This window comes from Dermacentor variabilis, chromosome 7 (genome assembly GCF_050947875.1).
Source record: "Dermacentor variabilis isolate Ectoservices chromosome 7, ASM5094787v1, whole genome shotgun sequence".
Taxonomy (NCBI): Eukaryota; Metazoa; Arthropoda; class Arachnida; order Ixodida; family Ixodidae; genus Dermacentor; species Dermacentor variabilis.
In genome coordinates this window covers 170054297-170076243 of record NC_134574.1, presented here as the reverse complement: position 1 = coordinate 170076243, position 21947 = coordinate 170054297, and the positions used below count along the sequence as shown (strand labels likewise).

At 44.1% G+C, this 21947-nt stretch overlaps 1 protein-coding gene across 8 annotated transcripts in view; it reads right to left on the bottom strand.

Moving 5' to 3' along the window:
* The window catches only part of GCS2alpha (glucosidase 2 subunit alpha), a 125767-nt gene that overhangs the window by 73548 nt on the left and 30272 nt on the right, over window positions 1-21947 (bottom strand). For 5 of the 8 annotated variants that reach the window (XM_075700265.1, XM_075700268.1, XM_075700270.1 and 2 more), the window contains 7 exons: window positions 21521-21547; window positions 21203-21433; window positions 15706-15796; window positions 8863-8959; window positions 4018-4122; window positions 3448-3523; window positions 3172-3189 (listed from right to left, as the gene is read on the bottom strand). In XM_075700265.1, the coding sequence (XP_075556380.1) occupies window positions 3172-3189; window positions 3448-3523; window positions 4018-4122; window positions 8863-8959; window positions 15706-15796; window positions 21203-21433; window positions 21521-21547 (645 nt within the window). The remainder of the gene's footprint in view (window positions 1-3171; window positions 3190-3447; window positions 3524-4017; window positions 4123-8862; window positions 8960-15705; window positions 15797-21202; window positions 21434-21520; window positions 21548-21947) is intronic. The other 3 variants (XM_075700272.1, XM_075700273.1, XM_075700267.1) reach the window with 2 other exon arrangements.

Here is a 21947-nt window from a genome sequence, read left to right as displayed (position 1 = left end):
ACTACATGCAAATGAAAAATAGTTAAATATTTGTGTCAATACAACCACAAATGGGTGCTAAAAATTGGGCATCTTACGATAAGATGGTAAAAGTTGGCAGCTATGCAAATTTTAACAAAAACAGGAGGTTATAACTGTATGGTTGAAGATACCTCATAGGTCTGTACTTGTGGTGACAATGAAAAAAGCTACCAGACCTAATATATTCAATTCTTATTTCAACCAGCAGCGTGGCTCAGTATTCGGAAGAAAGCACGTCTAAAGCGTCTAGAGCCCAAACTCAGTAATATCATCAATATTCGCAGAAAAATGTTCAATTCTGCAAGTAGCCTAAATAAGTTCTGCTTATTGATTGGAACTGAAGGTTCTGTCTAGGTCAAACTTTGTTCAGGAACATTCAATGACCACCTGAGCAGTTCGAATATTTAACAGTTCCACTGCCCTTTGTTGAGTACCAGATAAATGCAATCAGGTTTTCGAATTTCTACTTGTCTGTTTTAAATAGAATAAATGTATTTTCTGCTCAATACTTGGGAACTGTCCTTTTTGTCTCTCTGCTGAATGAACATAAGTACATAATTGTGCCGCTAATGGCCAGGAGCAATTCACCCGTGTTCCTCTTTCCAAGAGTGCGACTTGCTGTTATGGTCAGTTTTGACGTGCCACTAATGCAGCTCACAAGTGCATGCCACTGCAACTGGTGCTCAGAACACAAACTTCTGGATGTAAAACACAATGTGAATACTAGAACTGCAGTAATATATCTCTGACAGCCATGCCTTTAGTATGCCTTGCAGTTGTCACATTGTTTTCAAAGCTTCATAAAAAAGGGGCAATTAAATTTACTTGCAAGAAAAGCAAGAATTAAGGAAGTGCCGTACCAAACTCAAACTTCTGTGCCACACACCGCACAGCACTCAAAATCAAGAAAATTGCAGAACCTGAAACCAACCTGGGTATTCTGAAAAATGGATATGAAGTTCTTGCTCTTCTTTTGTTAGAGACAAGCTACTGCAACTCAAACACAACTAATAAAAATATTTTTGCCGTATTTATTGAGAAGCACTACTGACTGATAAATTGTGAGGGGTCACAAAAGCCGTATTACATCCGAGCAAGGCAAAAAAATAATAATAATAATAAATAAATCAAAATTCATAGTCATTTAAGTATCTTTACGTGATTCGAATGCGAAAGTAGTACGACTTCATACCTCTACCTTAATCCACTTTAATCTACCTTACTTGAATTTCTACCAACCTTAATTCACCTTAATTCACTTTACTTCGCCTATTTCTCTATTGCTACTGACATCAGTATGATGATAATTTTGTTACAACTCGTTGTGGACAATGCCGGCTTTTCTAGCTCACGAGACATACTAATGCTTTTGCATTAATCAATGTCCTGGCAAACCATACACTGCAATAAGGGTGAAAGATGGGAAAGTTGTTTTAGATTCACTGTGAAAAGCAGTGTGCGACTTAAACACAGACAAAACACAAGGATGAAAGCTAGTCCGTGCAATTCTTTTGTTCTCCATGTTAAAGTCACCACTGTTTTTTACAAGAAACCATGCATGCTAAATATTTACGCCCGGAAGGGTTCAATTAGAATGTAACGATGTAAAGAGTATGGGGTGCAGATACCACACCCTTGAGCATGTACTTTTGTAAATTCATAGTAAGGTTCGCTACAGCACAACACAAGACAAGGACAAAAGAAAGTATGATACGACGATGAAGAAGATTTCATACCTTCTTTTGTCCTTGTCTTGTGTTGAGCTGTAACGAACCTTACTATGAATCCCAACCAACTGGCCCAACTTGCCATCTTGACGTAGTTTTGTAAAATTGAATGCCTCATTAGAAGCACAATTTACACAATTAAGAGTGCAATTTTGTCATGCCACAACACTTACCATCACTGTTGTGTAACAGAAATACAGCAGAACGTCATTGATACGTTTTTTAAAAAATTAACGGTACAAAAAACATAATAACCGAAAATATGTATGATCAACATCAATCAAATGTTTGGCAGACTCAACTGTAGTTGACATCTATGTTACGTGAACTGTTAGCAAATCATTACAGCATGAGAAGCTGACGTGCGGCAAGTTCGAATGTCCCGAGATGCACATAGTTTTTGCAGCTTCTGCGAGCTTGCATTTGCACTCCTCAAATTCGGCCTGGGTCAGTGGCGTCTTCGGGTGGGGCATTTTGGCAGGAAATTGTGACTTGCCGACTCGGTGTGAATCATTGTGGCACAAGACACCAAGGTGCGTCGAGCTGGTAGGGCCCCAGTGATCCAAGATTCACGTTGTCATTTTCTTATTGTGTAGTGTTTTAAGACGGCAATGGGAAATCGAAATGAAATCAAGCTAGTGAGTGATGCCGCAATACGATGCCTGCAATGCAGCCAGAGTGAAACATGACACTCACTTTGCTCTGCCTGCAGTAGGGAACGACAATGAGCTTGAGTTGTTGCCTATTAAAATCATACAGTATGCTTCCAATGGCACTATGCCCCACGTGCTGCGAAAGCACATAGGTGAAGAAGCTTATTGTAACAGGTTCAGCAGAGATAGCTGTGAATGCAGCGCACAACAACCCGGGAGGAGATTTGCTGGTACCGGAATGAGAAATTGTCTATGTGCCAGCATATTTCACGTGAGCGGGCAAGTAGTGCGGGGAAGCTGCTGCACGAGGGGCTACTGTTGCATACGCCTCGCACCTTTCCTTGTTTACATGAGGTCTAGTGGCCAGAAAACATACCATACGTTTGCAGTTTGGAGACGTATTGAACATTGGTACCGAAAGAGTGTATTTTCTGGAAATGTATGAACCGGTAGGAAAAAAGCATAATTGTATTGGATAATCTTTTGTGTTCTCAATTGTGAATGTTGGCACTGGGAAATTGTATGTAACAGGATCATATCATCGAGGTTCTACTGTACACGCTAAGAAGTGTACTATATTAAGTAGTGTGCAAGAAGTTCTCTGTTAGCAATTGACAATGTGCATGTAAGTGTACATAAGATGTTGCTGTTCAAAAGGAATCAATAGCATGGGCTGGAAGGGAAGAAACTAATGCATGAAATTTCAGCTTTTAGGAAGTCACTGGTACAGCAGTATAGCCAAAAAGAAAGACGCAGCTGGGTGTGTTTACCATGTCATGGCCACTTTCCTGCAAGAGACAACAGTGGTTCATTTCAAAGCCCTACCCATACAACTGTAAAGCTCTGAATGTACGTGAATGCATCTGCCCAAGCATTAAACTAGAATTCCATTTTGGATCAAATTTCATTCAACTTCACAAACACAGTTCAAAGACAGTTCAAATGAAAAATCTGCAGGCCTCAGAAATTTTAGTTAATGCGAGTGGGACTGTAATTTAACATTCTGACACATAGAAGTATAAACAGATGGTCGGAGGCTTACTGACCTGCTTGGAGTTTGGCTCAATGTCCACCCAAGTCTCAGCAGCATTCAGCCAAAGCACTCCCACCGTCCTGGATTCACTGCAAAAGCACCATCATTCATCGCCACGTAGTCTTTGTACAGCGAGATAAGAGCGACAAATTTATTTAAAACATACTGCACACTTCTACTGCATCACAAAATAGTGCAGGGGCATGATTTGCATGTGATTCGGCAAAGGGTTGTACAGATCTCATGGGTCAACTTTCCCATCCTTGGCTTATCCAAGGATATGTGCTACTTTAGCAATTCAATAGCTGCAATCCGATTAAATCACAGGGTTTAACACCCCAAAGCAAAGCAGGACTACAAGAAATGCCGTAGTGGGAAGTTTCGGATTAATTTCAACCACATGGGGTTCTTCAATGTGCACCCAAACACATGAGTGTATTGCACTACAGACCATAGAAATGCAGCCACCGTGGCAGGGAATCAAACCCGTGACCTCATGCTTGGCAGCAGAACGCCACAGCAGCTCAGCCATCATGGCAAATGGTTTCAATAAATTGCAATTGCAAATAAGAAACATGCGTACCTGTGAGCCAGCATAAGGGGCACACTGCCATAGAGAGCCATGACATTGTCCACCTCATACTCGAAGACATCCAGGTTGTACATCCGTACTGGGTCTGACGAGCCACTGCGATGATTTCAATGTCATCAGTACACCCTGGCACAGGCTGCTGCAACTTGTGCAACCAGTTGAACATCCCCAGAGTTGGCACATTCCCATGAATACAGTGCAGCCACAAATAGTACAATGTCCAACCACACTGGTCAATTAGGAGCATTTGCTTCTTCTGTTGGTGAGAAAGCATGCTGCATTGTCTGTTAGATGTAATGTCTGAGATAATATACATCTATTCAAATGTAGTAACAGAACACCTGATCTTGCACCTCAACAACCAAGCAAACCTGTATTCACAACCATGGAGTAGAAAGCTACTTGAAATTGGCCAGCCAGGTCTTTGAATGGTGGAGGTAACAGTGCGCCTCAATACCGAAATCGTTAAACCTCAATTTGAATATAATGAAATTTCTTTATAACTTCTTGTCCATAAAACACCATGTATTTTGGGCCTCCACTTAACGAGGTGTGCTTATAAAAGATTTCAATATAACTAAGTTTTACTGCTGCCACGAACGAATACAGAGAAATTAAATGGGAACTTCCGCAGATACAGATGGTCAAACGCTTGGATAACATGTCGTGGCTTGCGATCGCACTCTCGACTTGTGCGCCGTGCCACTGAAGCTGAGCAGCATCATGTACCGCATAAAGTCCAAGTGCAATAAGATCCTACCTTGCCCTGCACGTTGTATACTTTAGGTGCGAGTGAAAGCTTGCAAGGGTAAGCAGAGAAGGGTGGTGGCTTGATCGAGCGCCATCTTCCCGCATGAGCAAAGAGGAAACAGGTTAGGTGAGCGAGTTATAGCGCGGCCATAGCTGCCCATGGCGGCCTACGTGACTGAGTTCATACGCAGCCTGCACACCTTGTTTTAGAGGCAACCTGCCACGTGTGCAAAGACTGGGCAAGCTGAGATGGCGTGGGATCGTGCACCATCTTCCTGCGCATTTCATGCTGCAGGTTGAATAATCTCAAGTTTCGAAGAAGAGTTGAAACGAGAGGCAGATGTAGCATTCACTCCCCGCCTCCAGTACTTTTCATGATAGTGTCCTCCCACTGTCAGCCACAGTGGTGGAGTGGACGGGAAAGTGCGGCTGGCTTTTCTTCGTACCACTAATTTGAAATCTTCCACATGGCATGAAACCATATCTGTCATCATTGCCTTTCAAATTCAATGAAATATTTTTTCTCATTCAAATTTGCTTTTTCCAGTTGCCCAATAATGCGGAAAACTTTGCGGCCCCTTCTGTGTAAGAAAAATAGTTTGATGACTGTATTATTTGCATAAACGGTCGATTTCAATACAATGAAATTTCAATATAACAAAGTGATTTGACTGATTTTGTTATATAATAGTTTAAATGTATATGTTTTCATGATAATGACACAACCCGATAGCACATCAGGGTGCTGCGGCTGATGTTCGAGAGAGAAGGAAACAGCACGAATAAGCAGTAGCATTTGTAATATGGATAATTGGGCGCTGTTCACTTAATCTGTGCTGAATGTCTGCAACTGTACTATCACATTCAATATGAACTACAACATTCGAGTGCGTGCCAAAGTGCTCTCCTGGGTTGGATATCGGCATTGGTTGGCACTGCATTCACACCTTAACCCTTTAAGGGTCAATGACGTAAATATATGGCGCCACGAAGAAGTCCAAAAATGGTTGATGCCGTATATTTACGGCACCGTCCGTACGTTTAGAAAGCACGCCAATTTCCTAACTTTTTCTTTTCTGTCATGTGCGGCCACTATGTGGGAATACAGAGAATTTTTTCGTGCGCTTCCCTCTCTCAGTTTTCATTGCATGGTTTGTTTTAGAGCTAGTTTGCTCCTGCGCGTCTATATACTACCGCTCATGCTTTGGGACCGCATTTGTGGACGCATCCACTTTCGCTATGGCAGTTGTGGGCGGCAATGGAACATTACGATCATCCGCATAGGTTAAAATGACCCCCAGTGCTAAAGCAGAACAAACAGCCATAGCCATCGCCATAGCAGACCCCACATTTACCAATGTCTTCACGGACTCGCGTGCCGCAATTTGGGCCTACGAATGCAGCAACGTATCTAAAGAAGTAGTGCGTATACTACTAGTGAGCTCAAAAGAGAGCAAACTGTGCCTCTCCTGGTTCCCCACTCACATGAGGAAAGACATTCACCTACAAAAAGCTAACCTCAATGAAACGGCCCACAACCGTGCGCGAGAACTTGCCCGCCACTATGGTCCCACGGCCTCCGAGGGGCTGGACATTCAGTTTAATGACCCGCTACTCACTTACCAAGAAATCACTTCACACTATCGAAAAGGCAGAACCAAATACCCACTCCCGCACGCCAAGCTCGAACGCGCGCAGGCAGCCATGTTTCGAATGCATATCTGTCACGAGGCTTACTAAGTCACTACAACTCAGACAATCCAGAAAATTGCTCACTCTCGCACATACTATGGCAATGTACCGCGTTACCAAAGGGCCCTCTCTCCAGTGAGCACGAATGGGAAGAAGCCCTCAAAAGCCCGAACCTCAAACTCCAACTCAAGGCCGTCCAGAGGGCCCAAGAACTGGTGGAGCGTCACCACGTTCCCGTCCCGACTTAGGCGTCGCCTACGGTTTCGGCCAGAGGAGTTCCCCGCATGGGATCTCTAACGGCTTGAAACTCCTCAGGACCTCAATAAAGTTCTTGACTGACTGATTTATTGCCCCTCGATGCAATGTCACACAGGTTTCTGCATTACAGCTCAATGCCTACATTTGCCCTTTCTCACTCTCTGCGTGGAATCGTTGTATACACAATATAAACGCCGCTGCGAAGTCGCTGTCTCTTATTTGCAACATTGCATCGGCTGAAGTGCATAGAACAATGAATGACGCACAGGTCACACAAAAGGTGGCTACTGGCAGTCCTCATAATTTTCGTGAGACCAATATTTTGCCCACCGAACTGGGAGAGAGGATGAAAGCAGGCATGAAGGTGCCACGTGCAGAACAGGAACAGCGGAACCCTCCCCGTTTAGATAAGGAATGCACTTTGCCACGCGCTTGCGCATTGTAGCTCATCCTGAGCGTAGTATAGTACATCATAATTTCAGTTTCAGGTCGATACACTGATGAAAGGCCTCCTTAGCCTTCAGTTAGTGTACTTGGGGAAGGCAATGTAGCGTAAACTCAAACAAAAAGTACAAAAGATGGGGCAGCATAGGTTCTACACAGATAACCCTGCGAAGTTAAAGAAGAGACACATACAAGTGCCCACTGTACTAGAAATGTAATTTGTGTTTCTCAATGGACCCTGATTGGAGGTTGTGTGTTAAATAAAAATGTGCACTCACTCTCTGTCTCACAAGAGAATGTGTTGCCTTCCCCAAGTATCAACTAACATGCCCCAAACAACAACATCAGTATGTTGTGCCACTGTCTCAGACCTGCTCTCTTCTGCAGCTATATATCCTTAGTGGTTGAACTTGGCACACAGAAAAGAAGGAAATCACACTTTGCTGATCGAAGTTCATAACGTAAGACCACATTCTAGATAAAACCAGAAAGATACTTGCATTCAAGAGATATTAAACGTTTCAGGGCAAACACGCGAGAAAGAATGAAGCCAGGTGCTACAGTGCTCCTTGAACTAGCAGATTGCAGGCCATCCTATGGCCTAAATTAGTGACATGAGAAATTTAAAAATGTAAACAAATTGCTGAAATTCTGCAGGGATCAGTTCTGGGAGAATCTGATAAAAGATCCTCTTCAGAAGAAGACGAATAGCATAACATGGACTGTAGTTGCTGAAACCAAGTTTGCACAGTGAACAGCCATTACGAGTGCATCGCACTATTTCCACCTCGTGTGCATGTCCCCATGTAGTCACAATCATACAAAGTGACAGATAACGAAGGCAGAGAAAGCATAGCGGAAGTTAATTGTGATGTGTGTGTGATGTGGAGATACGGGTTCCGTCCCCACCTGTGGCAAGTTATCTTTTCAAGCACTTTTATTTTCCCGTATATTTCTACATTTCAATTAAACAACAGTTAACTTCATCTTCACTTCCTCTGTCACTATCTAATTTCTGTCATTATCTGTCCCTTTGTACAATTTTGAAAACAAAAATCGAGCCTCTTGTCGCACTTTATTCTTCTCGCTCATATGTGCAGGCAGTATCCTGAAGTGATTGGCCACACGAAGAGTCATTGGTGATATCCCTTCTTACCGGCGCTATTAATTATCAGCCAAATTTTTGGTTATGAAATGCAGTTACAGTGCTACGAAAGACAAAATGCGAGTTTATATTAAATGCACAGGATGTGTTTCCTCTTTCTTAGCGCTGTGACAATGTTTAATAATGCCAGTAACCAGCTTGTCCTGCTTTTGGCAAATTTAATGTTTTTCACTGCAGTTGGAAAAATACTTTACCAAGGGCATATAGAAAGGCAGAGCGGCGAAAATTGTTTGGCATTATCACATGCTGCAGTAATGCGGCCTTAGCTGTCCACACTGTGGCACAGCATAACATAGGTTTCGCACATGACTGCACACAATGGCACAGAACTGCACAGGAGTAGTGCGCAAAACAGCTGCTCATTGTGTAGAACTTTGAACGCAGTAACACAGAGATTTGGTGCTTTCTTCTCCCTTTCTCAAGAACCAAAGATGGCCGGAACTTTTTGTCACAATTAAACACACATCTGCAAGTACCAAAACGAGCAAACAAAAAGCATAATATAATGAAAATGAAACACGACTCACACAGTGGAGCGAAGAGCAAAAGAGTCTGCGTGCTCCGGAAGTCCATAGACGTGGTCAAAGCCCTCGAATGTAAAGTCAAGGCCCACTGACATGGGACCTGTCCCAATGAGTACAAACGCTTCATCAAACTTGTGCATGTGACCCTTGTGCATAGGAATAAATATATTTACCACTGTTTAAAATGTATCCTAAAGGGACAGTAGAGAGAAGCTATTTAGGCTGCATTTGTAGACTAGCCTTCTAGAATGCCAAGAAAGTAACAACTAAAGATGGCTGGTGACTCCACTTTTAAGTTCCAAACCAGCTGGCTGTGATGTCATGAATTTTATGTCACCTGCTTGGGCCTAGTTAATTTTTATCCGTAAAGATCAACTACATTTTATTCTAAAGGAGGATCAACTGAACTTGGCAAGCTTTAGGTACTTTTAATGAGCAGCAAAGGCCCAAATATGAAAAAATACTTTGAAATCCATGCTGTCATACTGACATACTAGCGTTTTCAGCACGAATTTCAAGAATTGGAACGACTCATTTTCTCTTTTAGTAATCAACCTCTTACAGCAGAATTAATACCGCTGTCACATGGTAAATCTAATGTCATTTACAACGAATGACATTCGTTGATAATGCCATTTGTTTGCTGTCACACGGTAAAACGTAATGACATTTACAAACAAATGAGTTCATCAAACTCATTCGCATTCATTTTGGAACCGAATGTGTATCCTCGACAACACGAGTTTACCAGTGTTTTGCAAACAGCACATGCTTTTTTGTTTCACAAGGAATCACTATTATTCTATCAATTTTATTACCTAATTATTACTTTAACGACAATGAGGTCCATCACGTGCATAATTACAGAAAGCTACTCTCAATCAAATGACTAGACAGCCGTCTTTAGCTTTCACTGCAGCAGTCATGTTGGTTCACACCGGAGCATCAGCCATGGCCACTTCAACTCACTTGACGTAAAAGCATGCGCGTTTTCCTGTGGCACGCGCCAAGAATGAGGATATTAGGAGCCCGCATGCACATCAGAATGGCCCCTCCATGACATGCAACTGCCGTTCTCATTCCACTTTAGCAGATGTAGCGGATGCGCCCATCGTGCTTATCACCATGTTGCTTGCCTTATCTTTGGCTTGGCTTGACTAGACTTCGTTGGCAATGCAAACAAATTAGTGACCGTACACTACGGTGTGAAAGGGACGATCATATACTCCAGTGGAATTCAGCATATTGGAAATTATTGGACAAAAGCGAGTTTGAGGCTATTTTTGCTTCTTTTTTTTTACTATCGCCATTATCATCATTTTCAAATGACATTAGTTTTCGCCGTGTGACAGCACGCTGTGGTAATGACATTAATCGCAACAAATGTCATTTGTTGGAAATGATATTAGATTTGCCGTGTGACAGGGGTATAAGACTTTACCAACCTGAACTGTTTTAGTGTTTTGCTCGTAACCCTTTTGTGATGTTGTTAGGATCGTCACGTTGCAAAGCGTGTGACGCGAGGAAGATGGAGGAGACGGTGAATGATGAGCAAACACACAATTATATTAGACGGCACGTGAACACGAAAAAAATATCTTAACCTAGACCCACACATACAAGGTTGTTCGTAAGTAGGAAAAAAATGCAGTCTCACGAGGTTGTGGTTAAGTCCGGAGTGTGGTGACACGTAGAGTCCTTGACGTGAAACGCTTGTTCGTCGAGTGATGACCGGCGCGGAATAGCAGACGCAGCAGCACGGGCAGGAAAAGGTGGACGGTCCACAGCTCCGTAGACGAGAACAGGCCACTCGGTCGCCCGGTCACTCGAACCTCGCGCGTAGAAGCGGGTTCCAAGATGCCGGCAGGCCAACCTGGGGCCTCGTGCAAGGCAATGACCCGAGGCGCTCCTCGTCTCGACGACGGACGCTCGCTCTCCCGAACCTCGCGCGTAGATGCGGGTTCGAGGCTGCAGCAGGCCGTTCCGGGGTCTCGTGCCGTGCAACGACCCGAGGCGTTCCCTGTCCCGAACACGGACGCTCGGCCAGGTGAACCTCACCGGTAGATGTGGGTTCCGTAGGCCCGGTGGCCCTAGTCGCGCCGGCGTTCCAATGATCTCCGTTGCGCAAGACCCTTTTCACGCGCTCCACGAGCCTCCCTTGTCTTTCTTTTTCTCTTGTTGAGGACGGCCGCAATGTCGTCTGCTCTTGCGCTCGGTAGTTTGTGCGCACTTCATATCTGGCGTCCGCGAACAGGACTGCTCTTACGCTATCGAGAAGAGCAGCACATTGCATATGCGTGTCTGACGGGTGAGGATGGAGACAGACAAGCTTACGGCAATTGGAAAAGAAGTGGGGTTGACTGGCCCGGCACTGAAACAATGGGTAGACGAAGAGCGCGCACGCGAAAGGGAAGCGCGTGAAGCACGTCTGGCTGAACGCAATGCAGCAAAAGAAGCCGATGCTGAAGCGCTAGCTAGATTGAAGGCAGAAAGGGAAGTGCTCGAGCTCAAGTTAAAGTTGAGGGAGTTAGACGCGACAGCGGGTAGCCTGAGTACTGGGCAGCTTACAGAGAGTGTGCACGCAGGTGCTTCCGAGAGCTACCAAAGTCCGCACAAGCTAATCCCACCATTTAACGAAGAACGCGATGAGTTGGATGCATACATTCAACGATTTGAGCGCGTCGCAACGAGCCAGGGCTGGCCACAAGACAAATGGGCCCTATCGCTGAGCCTCTGTTTGACAGGCGTAGCTCTAAGTGTTGTCGGCAGAATGGCACCGGATCAGGCCATGGACTATGCGACACTAAAACAGACGCTTTTGCAACGCTTCAGGTTCACAGAGGAAGGCTACCGAAGAAAGTTTCGGTCGGCGAAACCCGATAATTCCGAAACTGGTAGACAGTTTGCCGGTCGTCTATTGGGATACTTCGATCACTGGCAAGAAATGGCCAATACAGACCGGACATACGATGCTCTGCGGGACAAGATTGTCTCAGAACAGTTTCTGATGACTTGCCATGAGAAACTGGCAGTCTTTTTGAGAGAGAGGAACTGTCAGGGACTTGACAAGCTAGCGGAAGCTACTGATCATTACCTGGAGGCGCAAGGGTTAGTCAACCTTGGCAAGGGTAAAAACGAGAGAGAACCTAGCAAGCCACCAGGTCAAGCTCAAACTCCTGAGCGACAAGAAGAAAAGGAAAGACCACGCTGCTTTCTTTGTGGTAAACACGGTCACAGAGCTGCTGATTGCTGGACCAATACGAAGGGTCCAAATACAAATACATATTTCTGTGGAAAGTGCCGCCACACTGGGCACAAGACAGGTGACTGCCCCAAAAAACCTAACAGTACTGAGAAGGCTTCATGCTCGATGCAACAAGTAGACATGTCCAAGGCAGTAAACGAAGAGACACCGACCTTGCGTCGAGTTCCCGGAAGTTCGGAATGCGGGAGAACGCAAACGCATAAACGAGACGAGAAGTCTATGCCTACTGCCGAAGGTATGCTTGAAGGACATCCCGCTACTGTCTTGCGAAATACGGGATGTGACTCTATTATTGTCAAGAGGTCCCTTGTACCAGACAGTAAGCTGACAGGAAAAATTTCCTCGGTGTGTCTCCTGGATAGAAGATTGTTGAAGCTACCTGAAGCAACCGTGCAGATCACGTCACCGTTCTTCACAGGCAAGACTAGAGTTTTATGCATGGACAATCCCTTATATGATGTTGTCCTGGGAAATGTGAAAGGCGTACGGAATGCCTCCAATCCTGACAATGAATGGAAAAGATATCTTTATACACCGAGCGCTGCGGATGATTGCTTTAGAGCAGAAGGTGGAAACGGTTCTACTAATGAATCCATCTCTGCTGACATGTTATCATCGGCTGCTAGTGAAACCAGGGACAAGTCGGAAGTGGCGGCGACAACCAGACAGCCAAGATCAAGTCCGCCTTCATTACCAGTACCAGCTATAAACCCCCTAGACATCAGCCCAATCGACTTGAAAAGCAGGCAAAGGGAGGACAGCAATCTTAAATGCTTTGAAGCAGTGGACAAAGAGATGAAGACTAGGTTCGCCGACGTCCAATTCTTTATAAAGGAGGGAATTCTTTACTGAAGATACACACTGCGGTCAAAGAAACAAATGGAACAGCTTGTCGTACCCAGAAGCCTTCGTCATTTTGTGATGAAAATGGCTCACGAAGGGATCCTTGCCGGACATCAAGGAATAAAGCGAACCACAGACCGTGTGAGCGAAGAGTTCTACTGGCCTGGATTCCAATCAGACATCACGCGATTTGTTAAATCGTGCGATACGTGCCAGAGGACTTCTCCCAAACATCTAATAGGTCGAGTATCATTGGGAAATACTCCCGTCATTGATACCCCGTTTAAGAGAGTTGCCATTGACATTGTGGGACCATTAACTCCCATGTCAGAGAAAGGGAATAAGTACGTTCTGACAATGGTCGATATGGCAACGCGGTATCCTGACGCTGTGGCACTGCCAAGCATTGAAACAGAAAAAATTGCTGAGGCACTTCTAGAGATGTTCTCTCGTGTGGGAGTCCCACAGGAGATAATCAGTGACAGAGGCACATCATTCTCGTCACGCCTGATGAAGGAGCTAAGCCGTCTTCTCTCTTTTACGCAGTTGCCAACAACGCCATATCATCCGATGGCAAATGGCCTTGTGGAGAGGTTCAATGGCACCCTTAAACATATGATAAGACGAATGTGTCAAGAGAGCCCGAAAAAATGGGACCGTTACTTGGCACCCTTGCTTTTTGCTTATCGCGAAGTCCCTCAGTCAAGCCTGGGCTTTTCACCCTTTGACTTGTTGTATGGCCGTCATGTCAGAGGACCCATGGCGATATTGAAAGAATTATGGACAGGTGATCATCTTGATGATGACACAAAAACCTCATACGGGTATGTAGTGGAGCTACGGAAGCGTCTTGAAGACACTTGTCGTTTAGCCAAGGAGGAGCTTCAAAAAGCTAAATTTTTACAGAAGAAACACTATGACCGGAAGGCCAGACCACGTCATTTCGCCGTTGGAGACAAGGTTTTGCTACTGCTGCCTTCGGACAACAACAAATTGATTCTTACGTGGAAAGGGCCATTCACTGTACTTGAGAGGAAAAATGACGTCGATTACGTTATTGACCTCGGGACAAGGACGACACTATTTCATGTAAATCTACTGAAGAAGTATGAGGAACGGGTACCTAGATCACCGCCGTTACCGAAAGCGTCAGCTGCTTGTCAGACTGATGACACCGAAAATGACGATCGACATGCGTACCGTTTCAAGAAAAAGAAGCGGCGGCCGACGCGAGTCTGTCGGAATCACTCTCTCAGGGTGTTTTAAACATGGTGTCTAAACATGGTGTTGTAATAGCAAGCACTTCAAACCGGTGCAACTTTAATATTGAACAACATTTCCTGGCATGTTAGTTTTGTGGATTTTTTTTTTCACCCTCTATCGTGGTGTTGTGTCTTGTTAAGGTAGTCATCATGCTGAGTGTGCAGTGCTCGAAACTCTAGTGTTGTAGTAATCTTTGTGTGTATTCTTACATGCCGAGTGTGCGGTGCTCGGAACTGTAGCACTGTGGTATTTTTTATGTGTACTCAAACGTACCGAGTGTGCGGTGCTCAGATCTGTGGTGCAGTAGTACTGCTTTGTGGTACGTGTGTGCTACAGTGAACTAGCAGATATCGAGTACCCTCAAGTTCTTTGAACGAAAGAACTTTCTTAAGTATGGGTGATTGTGAAGAAGTGCGCACAAACTACCGAGCGCAAGAGCAGACGACATTGCGGCCGTCCTCAACAAGAGAAAAAGAAAGACGAGGGAGGCTCGTGGAGCGCGTGAAAAGGGTGTCGCGCAACGGAGATCGTTGGAACGCCGGCGCGACTAGGGCCACCGGGCCTACGGAACCCACATCTACCGGTGAGGTTCACCTGGCCGAGCGTCCGTCTTCGGGACAGGGAACGCCTCGGGTCGTTGCACGGCACGAGACCCCGGAACGGCCTGCTGCAGCCTCGAACCCGCATCTACGCGCCAGGTTCGGGAGAGCGAGCGTCCGTCGTCGAGACGAGGAGCGCCTCGGGTCGTTGCCTTGCACGAGGCCTCAGGTCGGCCTGCCGGCATCTTGGAACACGCGTCTACGCGCGAGGTTCGGGTGACCGGGCGACCGAGCGGCCTGTTCTCGTCTACGGAGCTGTGGGCCGTCCACCTTTTCCTGCCCCGTGCTGCTGCGTCTGCTCTACCACGCCGGTCCTCCTCATACCAGCGAGTGCTCCACCGCAAGGACTCAACGTCTCACCACACTCCGGCCTTCAACCGCAACCTCGTGAGACTATATTTGTCTTGCTTACGAACAGCCTGACATGCGTGGTTCTAGTTGAAGGTATTCTTCGTGATTATGTGCCGTCTAATATAATTGTCGTGTGTTTGCTAATCATGCACCGTCTCCTCCATCTTCTTCGCGTCACACGCTTTGCAACGTGACGATCCTAACAACATCACACCTTTACTACATGATGGAAATAAGGTAGTACTGATAATTATGAACCATATATTGTCATCCAACAGAAGTCGTACGCTAGCTTGTGCTGCTAGAGGACATCCAATTTAATCTACCACAAGACACAAAGACAACTCAGATGCAGTCAACCCTAATGGCATAACGTTTAAGAGATTCCATTCTGCAAAAGAGCTCACATATCAGATTCTGAACATTTTTTACTGAGTATTGTTTAATTTCAGTGCACTGTGTGTCTTGCAATTCAAGAAAAAAACCTAAACAGAGGAGCCAACATCAAGTAGAAGATGCTCATACCATGCTTCTTTGAGTCTGTGTGCCCCTTGAACGTCTCCTCCCAGGCACCTTCCATGTCGCCATCGTCTTTGGGCTTGCCCTCCTTCTCAGCCTGCCAATATTCCAACAAAAGCGTGGTTGCCAGAACAGCAAAGGCCAAGAAGAATGATACTATACAGCTAGGTAGATTGCAAACAGCTGTGCAGCATTTCAAGGTTAGGCTTGTAATGCTGCACACCTATCTTCCCACACTTTGGTACTTTGAGCTGCATTCCCACCACAGCCTTGCAAAACTTGCTGCAAAAATGAGACCAATCTGCACAGCTAATGGTGTAAGGATCTGACATGACTAGATTACCAGTTAGGCACTACACAAAGACAAGTGCACAAGTGATGAGCTGGCTAAATTACTGAACAAGCGAAGAACATAGTCATTACTAATGCCAATGAAAGCATGTGAAAGTCAAATTTACCTGTAAAATTACAATTATAGCGAAATCTACCGAGCAGGAGAGTTACTTGGAATGTTAGGGCAGTTTTTTCAGTGGAAGGCTTCGACTATTTTCATCTTTGAGTGACAAAATTCTTCAATCACACAATGGGCATACAGTCAATGCACTGAAGTTGAGGTTTTGATGGAAATGTGTCTGGTCAGGAAAAATAATTTAAAAAGAAAAGAATACTAAAGCACTTTCTTTCAATTCATCTTCAAAATGTCTTTCCTTCAATTTTTTTCTGTGGCCGGCATCCTTTATTACTTTTTTCAGTCAATGCACTCAAGAACTGCTCAATACTAAAATGACGGTGGTGGCTGGTGTGCATCAGCTTTTGTTGCCTCCACTTCAACTGAGCTAGCTAAGCAATGCACGCTGAAAGAGGCTAGCTTTTTCATCACTAACTGGTGGCTACAGTCATTACTTGCAGCTTAATACCAGCCCAGCCTTGTTTCCTATAGTTGCAAGCTCCCAAAATGCAGGCAGTGTAATGTGTCATGATAGAGAACTCAGGAGTCTTTAATGTGGCACAAAACCAAACTCGACACAGACACAAACAATTCACTCACATAGGTCTTCAAAAAGCTTCCATCAAGGAAAAAGAGATTGAATGATTGCGAAAGTGGGGAGACATCTCTCCAGGCACCCCCACAAGGTGCACATCTGATCATCAAAACATTAAGGCCTTTGACACAACAGTGATCTCCAAGATTGCAAAGGAAGAACGTCAACAAGGCTTCGCAGAGATGAGTCATGTTGGTTGTTGATGCTCTTGTTTTGGCAGACTGCTTCCTGGACAGTGACGTATGACATCGAGTTTCGGAGGATGGGGAGATGTGACTTGTTGCTGGCTGCTCCACAGGAACTTCATCAAGTACAATTTTCCTTGCAAGTACAGTGGAAACTTGGTATAAAGAACATTATCATGAATAAGCATGTATGCTTATAACAAATATTGCATATAACAAAGATATTTTTGTGTCAGATGTGACAGAGGTTTGTACTATGAAACAGTCACCTACCAAATTAACAATTGCAGTCACAATGACATTGAAGTGGCAGCCTGTTAATCACTTGTTTCAAAGACAACTAGCTCAGATTATTAAAAATGAGAAACTCCTGACAAAATGATCACTTTACTGACCAAGCTTCATGAAAATAGTGGGCATCAGAATTTATGCAATAATTGTAAGTGTGATTAATTGACATCATACAATTAACACAAATTAAAATTCTAATTATTGACTTTTGAGGGCACGATGGTCAACCAGTATTGAAAACCACCTATCGCTAGAAACTCAGTGCCTTGCACCGCTTTTGAAATACTAGTACTCAAAATCTAAAGCAAAATGCATTGAAGTTTCAGTTAATGTTCACACACTGGCAGAAAAATGCAATATCGAAAAACGTCAAGTAAAACAAGAATATATATAATGGCACATTAAGAGTCCACATTTCTCAGAATTGGTACTAGAGACACAGGTCCTACCAAAAAGGTTATAAGTACTTTGAGCCAAAATGAAAACTTCGGTGAATTAGTACGCATATTCATGGTAATGAGCATAGTGCAAAGTACTTGAGAAATGGCCAACTTCAATTCTGCAATTACAAGATGCTCTTGAAAGTCTGTGTTTAAAAGCTCATTAGTAAAATTTTGTTGATACTTGCATTGGCAATTATTACACAAATTCTGATGTTTGCAACTATTTTTGAACATGGGCAGCAAAAATTAAATTTTTTCTCCCATCGCCTACGTGTAATAATATGTACAGCAGTAAGTAACATTTCCGAGCCTGTATTACCGTTGCCTTTTTTCGTTGCTGTTTCTTTTGTATTTGTATTCACCACCCTGCTTGGTCCATGAGTCCCACAGTATTATATAAATAAATAAAGAAGTGATGCAGCAATTGGCTCTTGCCCACTAAAAGGATAACAAACGTGACATCACAAACACGCATTCACACCAAAAAAGCAACATTATTCAAGAAAAAGAAAAGTGATAAGTACTTTGTTGGATGCCAAAGATCAATGCATTTACAGTGCTCATGGAATGGGACATGTAACTTTAGGGCTAACTAATGTGCATACTTTCATTTCCACCGTTTGCAGTTCGTGTGACAATGGCGCAATTTTGGTGCCTACACTTAGATCAGAGTCCACGTTACCTTTGGTGACAAGATTAACTAGCGACATGATGTGGTGCTCTATAGAGTTGTTGCACATATGGAGCGTTCTACTTAAACGCTGCCCATCGTGTTTCATTCTGCGAACACTGTACCTCAAGCTTTACTTGAAACTTGGACAAAACTGCGCAGAGACCTACAGACATGCAGGACATACAGGAAGTAGAGACCTACAGACATACAGGACCACGGAAGTAGACCAGTGACACTGTTGCAACTGTTCCCCTCATTTGGCATTTGCAACAATGTATGTATGTAGGTATAGTTAGTATGCTCTTAAAGTTCAATTTAAGTGTGGCTTGGTCAGTGTTTACAACATCGATACATGTGTTTGCGCCTGTTACCTTTCGAGATTGCTTTTACAATGACAACAATGTGTAACATCGAACATACACAGATTTTAACATCAAACAGATATGTGATAACCACATTAAAGGGACAATAAAGAGAAAAATGATTCCTTCTGCATCCGTAAATTACCTTTCTATGACACCAAAAACACCACTCTTACCACGATAAGACGCTTGGTAAACTAGAAAAACACAAGAACGAAAGACGGGTGGTGACGCTTCCTTGAAGTTCCCTCACCTGGTCGCTGTGACATCACAGATTTTGATGGCATTTCCGACGGCTTTCTTGATTATACAGCAGCACAAATTGACTACATTGTGTTAAAGAAACCAAATACGTATTAAACAAGGCAAGTTTAAGAAACCTTTACTCTGCGATCGCGACCCTAATGCGAAAACATACTTTGGAATCCCTGACGTCACACTGACGTCCAGGCATCAGGGTTTCGGCGCAAAATTCAAATACTGATACTTCAACCTTCATTTTTTCATATAATAATCAAACTATTATTTCGGAATGACTGCCTGCAGGGTTCTCAAACAATGCTTTATTAGACTCAACTGATTTATTGTTTCACTTTTGTGTCCCTTTAATGCTTACAAAATAAAATTCCCAACCCAGCTTTGCGGTGGTTAAAGGGACCCTGAAACAATTTTGACGATACTGTACAAACATACCGAGTCAGAGTAGGTCCTTCTTATCATTAATTGACGCAGTTAAGTGCTCCACATAAACCGTATAATTTATTATACGGTTTTAAATATGTACATCGCTGCCGATTGCAGCACATTGCTCGGCTAAATTTAACATCATTTAACACCCATTTGACATCATTTACCCCAATGATGTTAGTAGGGCGAACTATCCGATGGGCTGCCCAGGGCGTGTCATCGATAAATTTTCCAACCTTATGGTGAACAAATGTTCGTAATAGTTGAAATGTTAGTTAATTTGTTTTTATAAAAAGAAAGTAACAGAAAGAGAGTGCACAAGAAAAATTTCTCACTACGCTTAAGCACTTCCGGCACACATCAAGTGTCGTCTGTGCTACAACATGCTCCATTTTGACAAGAGCTCTGCGGTCAGAGTCTGTCTCCGTCTTTTCGCAAGCACCATGCTTCGACTTTGTTGCATTGTGGGCTGCAAACGCAGCGACTGGCAATATATCAAGCTGCGAAATCGTGTCCCTCTGCAAGGCAGCAGACGAGCGGACTGGCTGCAACGCATCGAACCGCCGCTATCCGATCGGCGCCAGGATTTGCGCGATTGCGGCAGTCACTTTACACCGGAAGATTACTAACACAGTAGCGTTTCGCGAGTCCCGTATTAGAGTAAACGCAAGCGCAAGGGGACAGTGTCTGGCCATGTCTCCTTGCGTGTCGTTTCAGGGGATGAACAGAAGCGCAAATGTGAATGGTCTGCACATTGCAGCCACCTGGTGGCATAGAGCTCAACCACACACAGTAGCAGTAACAAAATGTATTCTTCTTTGCTGCTGGTGTAAATTTTTCGCAGGAGTGTAATCGTTAACACGTTGTTTTTGTACATGTTTAAAATGCTTTACACTTGGTTGGAGCAATATTAGCTCTTTCTTTGGTTGGTTAAGCTCTGCGCCAACGGGTGGCTGGACCGTGGAGACCAATCAGGCAGCTCACGTACATCTACGCTAAGGTTCCTTCATCAGCTTGAGTTTATGCCTCCACCGTTCCGTCGAAACGTTCAGATAGTGTGTGATTAGCGGAATACTAGACACATTCGGCGCTACAACAGAATGCTTGCAACGCACGCTGCTTCGATAGCTCTTGCTTGGGGTCGACGGCCAAGCGGAGAGGTTTCGCGTGGGCTCCAAAACAACCAGAAGTGGACGATGTGACGTCGCATAGTGACGCAGAACCAGTGAAGGCGGAGCTTAGCCCCAATCTCTCAGCAAATGAGTTGAGGAGGAAAAGCATAGATAGGGAGGAGGGTAACTCCTAATCGCTTGTAGCTCCATTAATACGTAACGCTTCACTTAAATTGTGGTGCGAATGTTCTATTTAAGCTGTACCCTACGTGTCTGCAAAATTTGTCCGAACCGTTTCAGGGGCCCTTTAAGGCACATTTGACAGCCCTTGTACAAATAGCCAAAATAACTACAGAAACTATAGAAACTAATCAGTTTTGTGGTCATAAACAAAAAGACAATATAAAGAAAGAGAACAACTCGAAGCAAACAGTTTCTGAACTGTTCTTTTTAATCAAAACTGGTACACAGCCTCTTCACCTGACCCATTAGGGAGCTTTAGAAATTGCGCACCCAAACGTCCTTGGATACCTTAAGTCTTATGTCCTGCCTGCATTTATTTGTCTATCTGTTTGCATGCTCTTGCACACCCCGTGGTTTATAATCCTTAACGTTGGGTGTGAAAAATCTAAAACTCCCTATTCCTGCACAGACCTCACACAACCTCCACGCCAACACATACTTTATCAAGAAGAGCTGTGCCTCACCTCTTCAAGTCCCATATTGTCAGCAGCCTCCTCAGGCTGTTTGGATGCACTCTTGCTAATTTGATTCTTGACACGGTTTTCAGTATTCTGATCAGCATGCTCATCAAACGGTTCTTTAGCATGTTCATCAGGCTGTTCTTGTTTCTTATCAGAGCGCACAGTATCTGAAACTGGCAGGCTGTCAAGCAAATCGTCCGGCGGATCATCTCTAGGCCCTGGTATGCGAGGAATCTGTCAACGGAAATCAACTTCTACCATATTAAACAGATGCAGTTACAAGCACAAATTATTCAAGTTTCAAGAGAAATCAAAACTTACGGCCGATTGTTCACCTTCTTCATCATCCTAAAAATGTGCAGAAAATTCCAATTACAGAACATGCGTGTCAGCTCATGGGGTCATTAGGTTTAACAACAGATACTACATAGTTATAGCGCATCAAGACCTTCCTACCACTTGGTAACCATCATTGGGAAAAGGTACACAATTTTTTTCAAAACAAATTACTACATATTAACATTTAGCAAACGTTACAACAGTTCATCTAGATCTGCTGCACAGCATGTATGCACTTCACGCAAGTGCAAGGCTATCTTCCACAAGACTGGTTCTGCCGAAAAGTAGAAACCAAAGAAAAAGAGAAGCCGCGGAAGCATACATGATGGACCCACAGGGCTCATGTGTCAGCGCGCCATCTATTTCAATCAGCAATAAAGGGATTAGCATAATCACTGACAATAGAGGG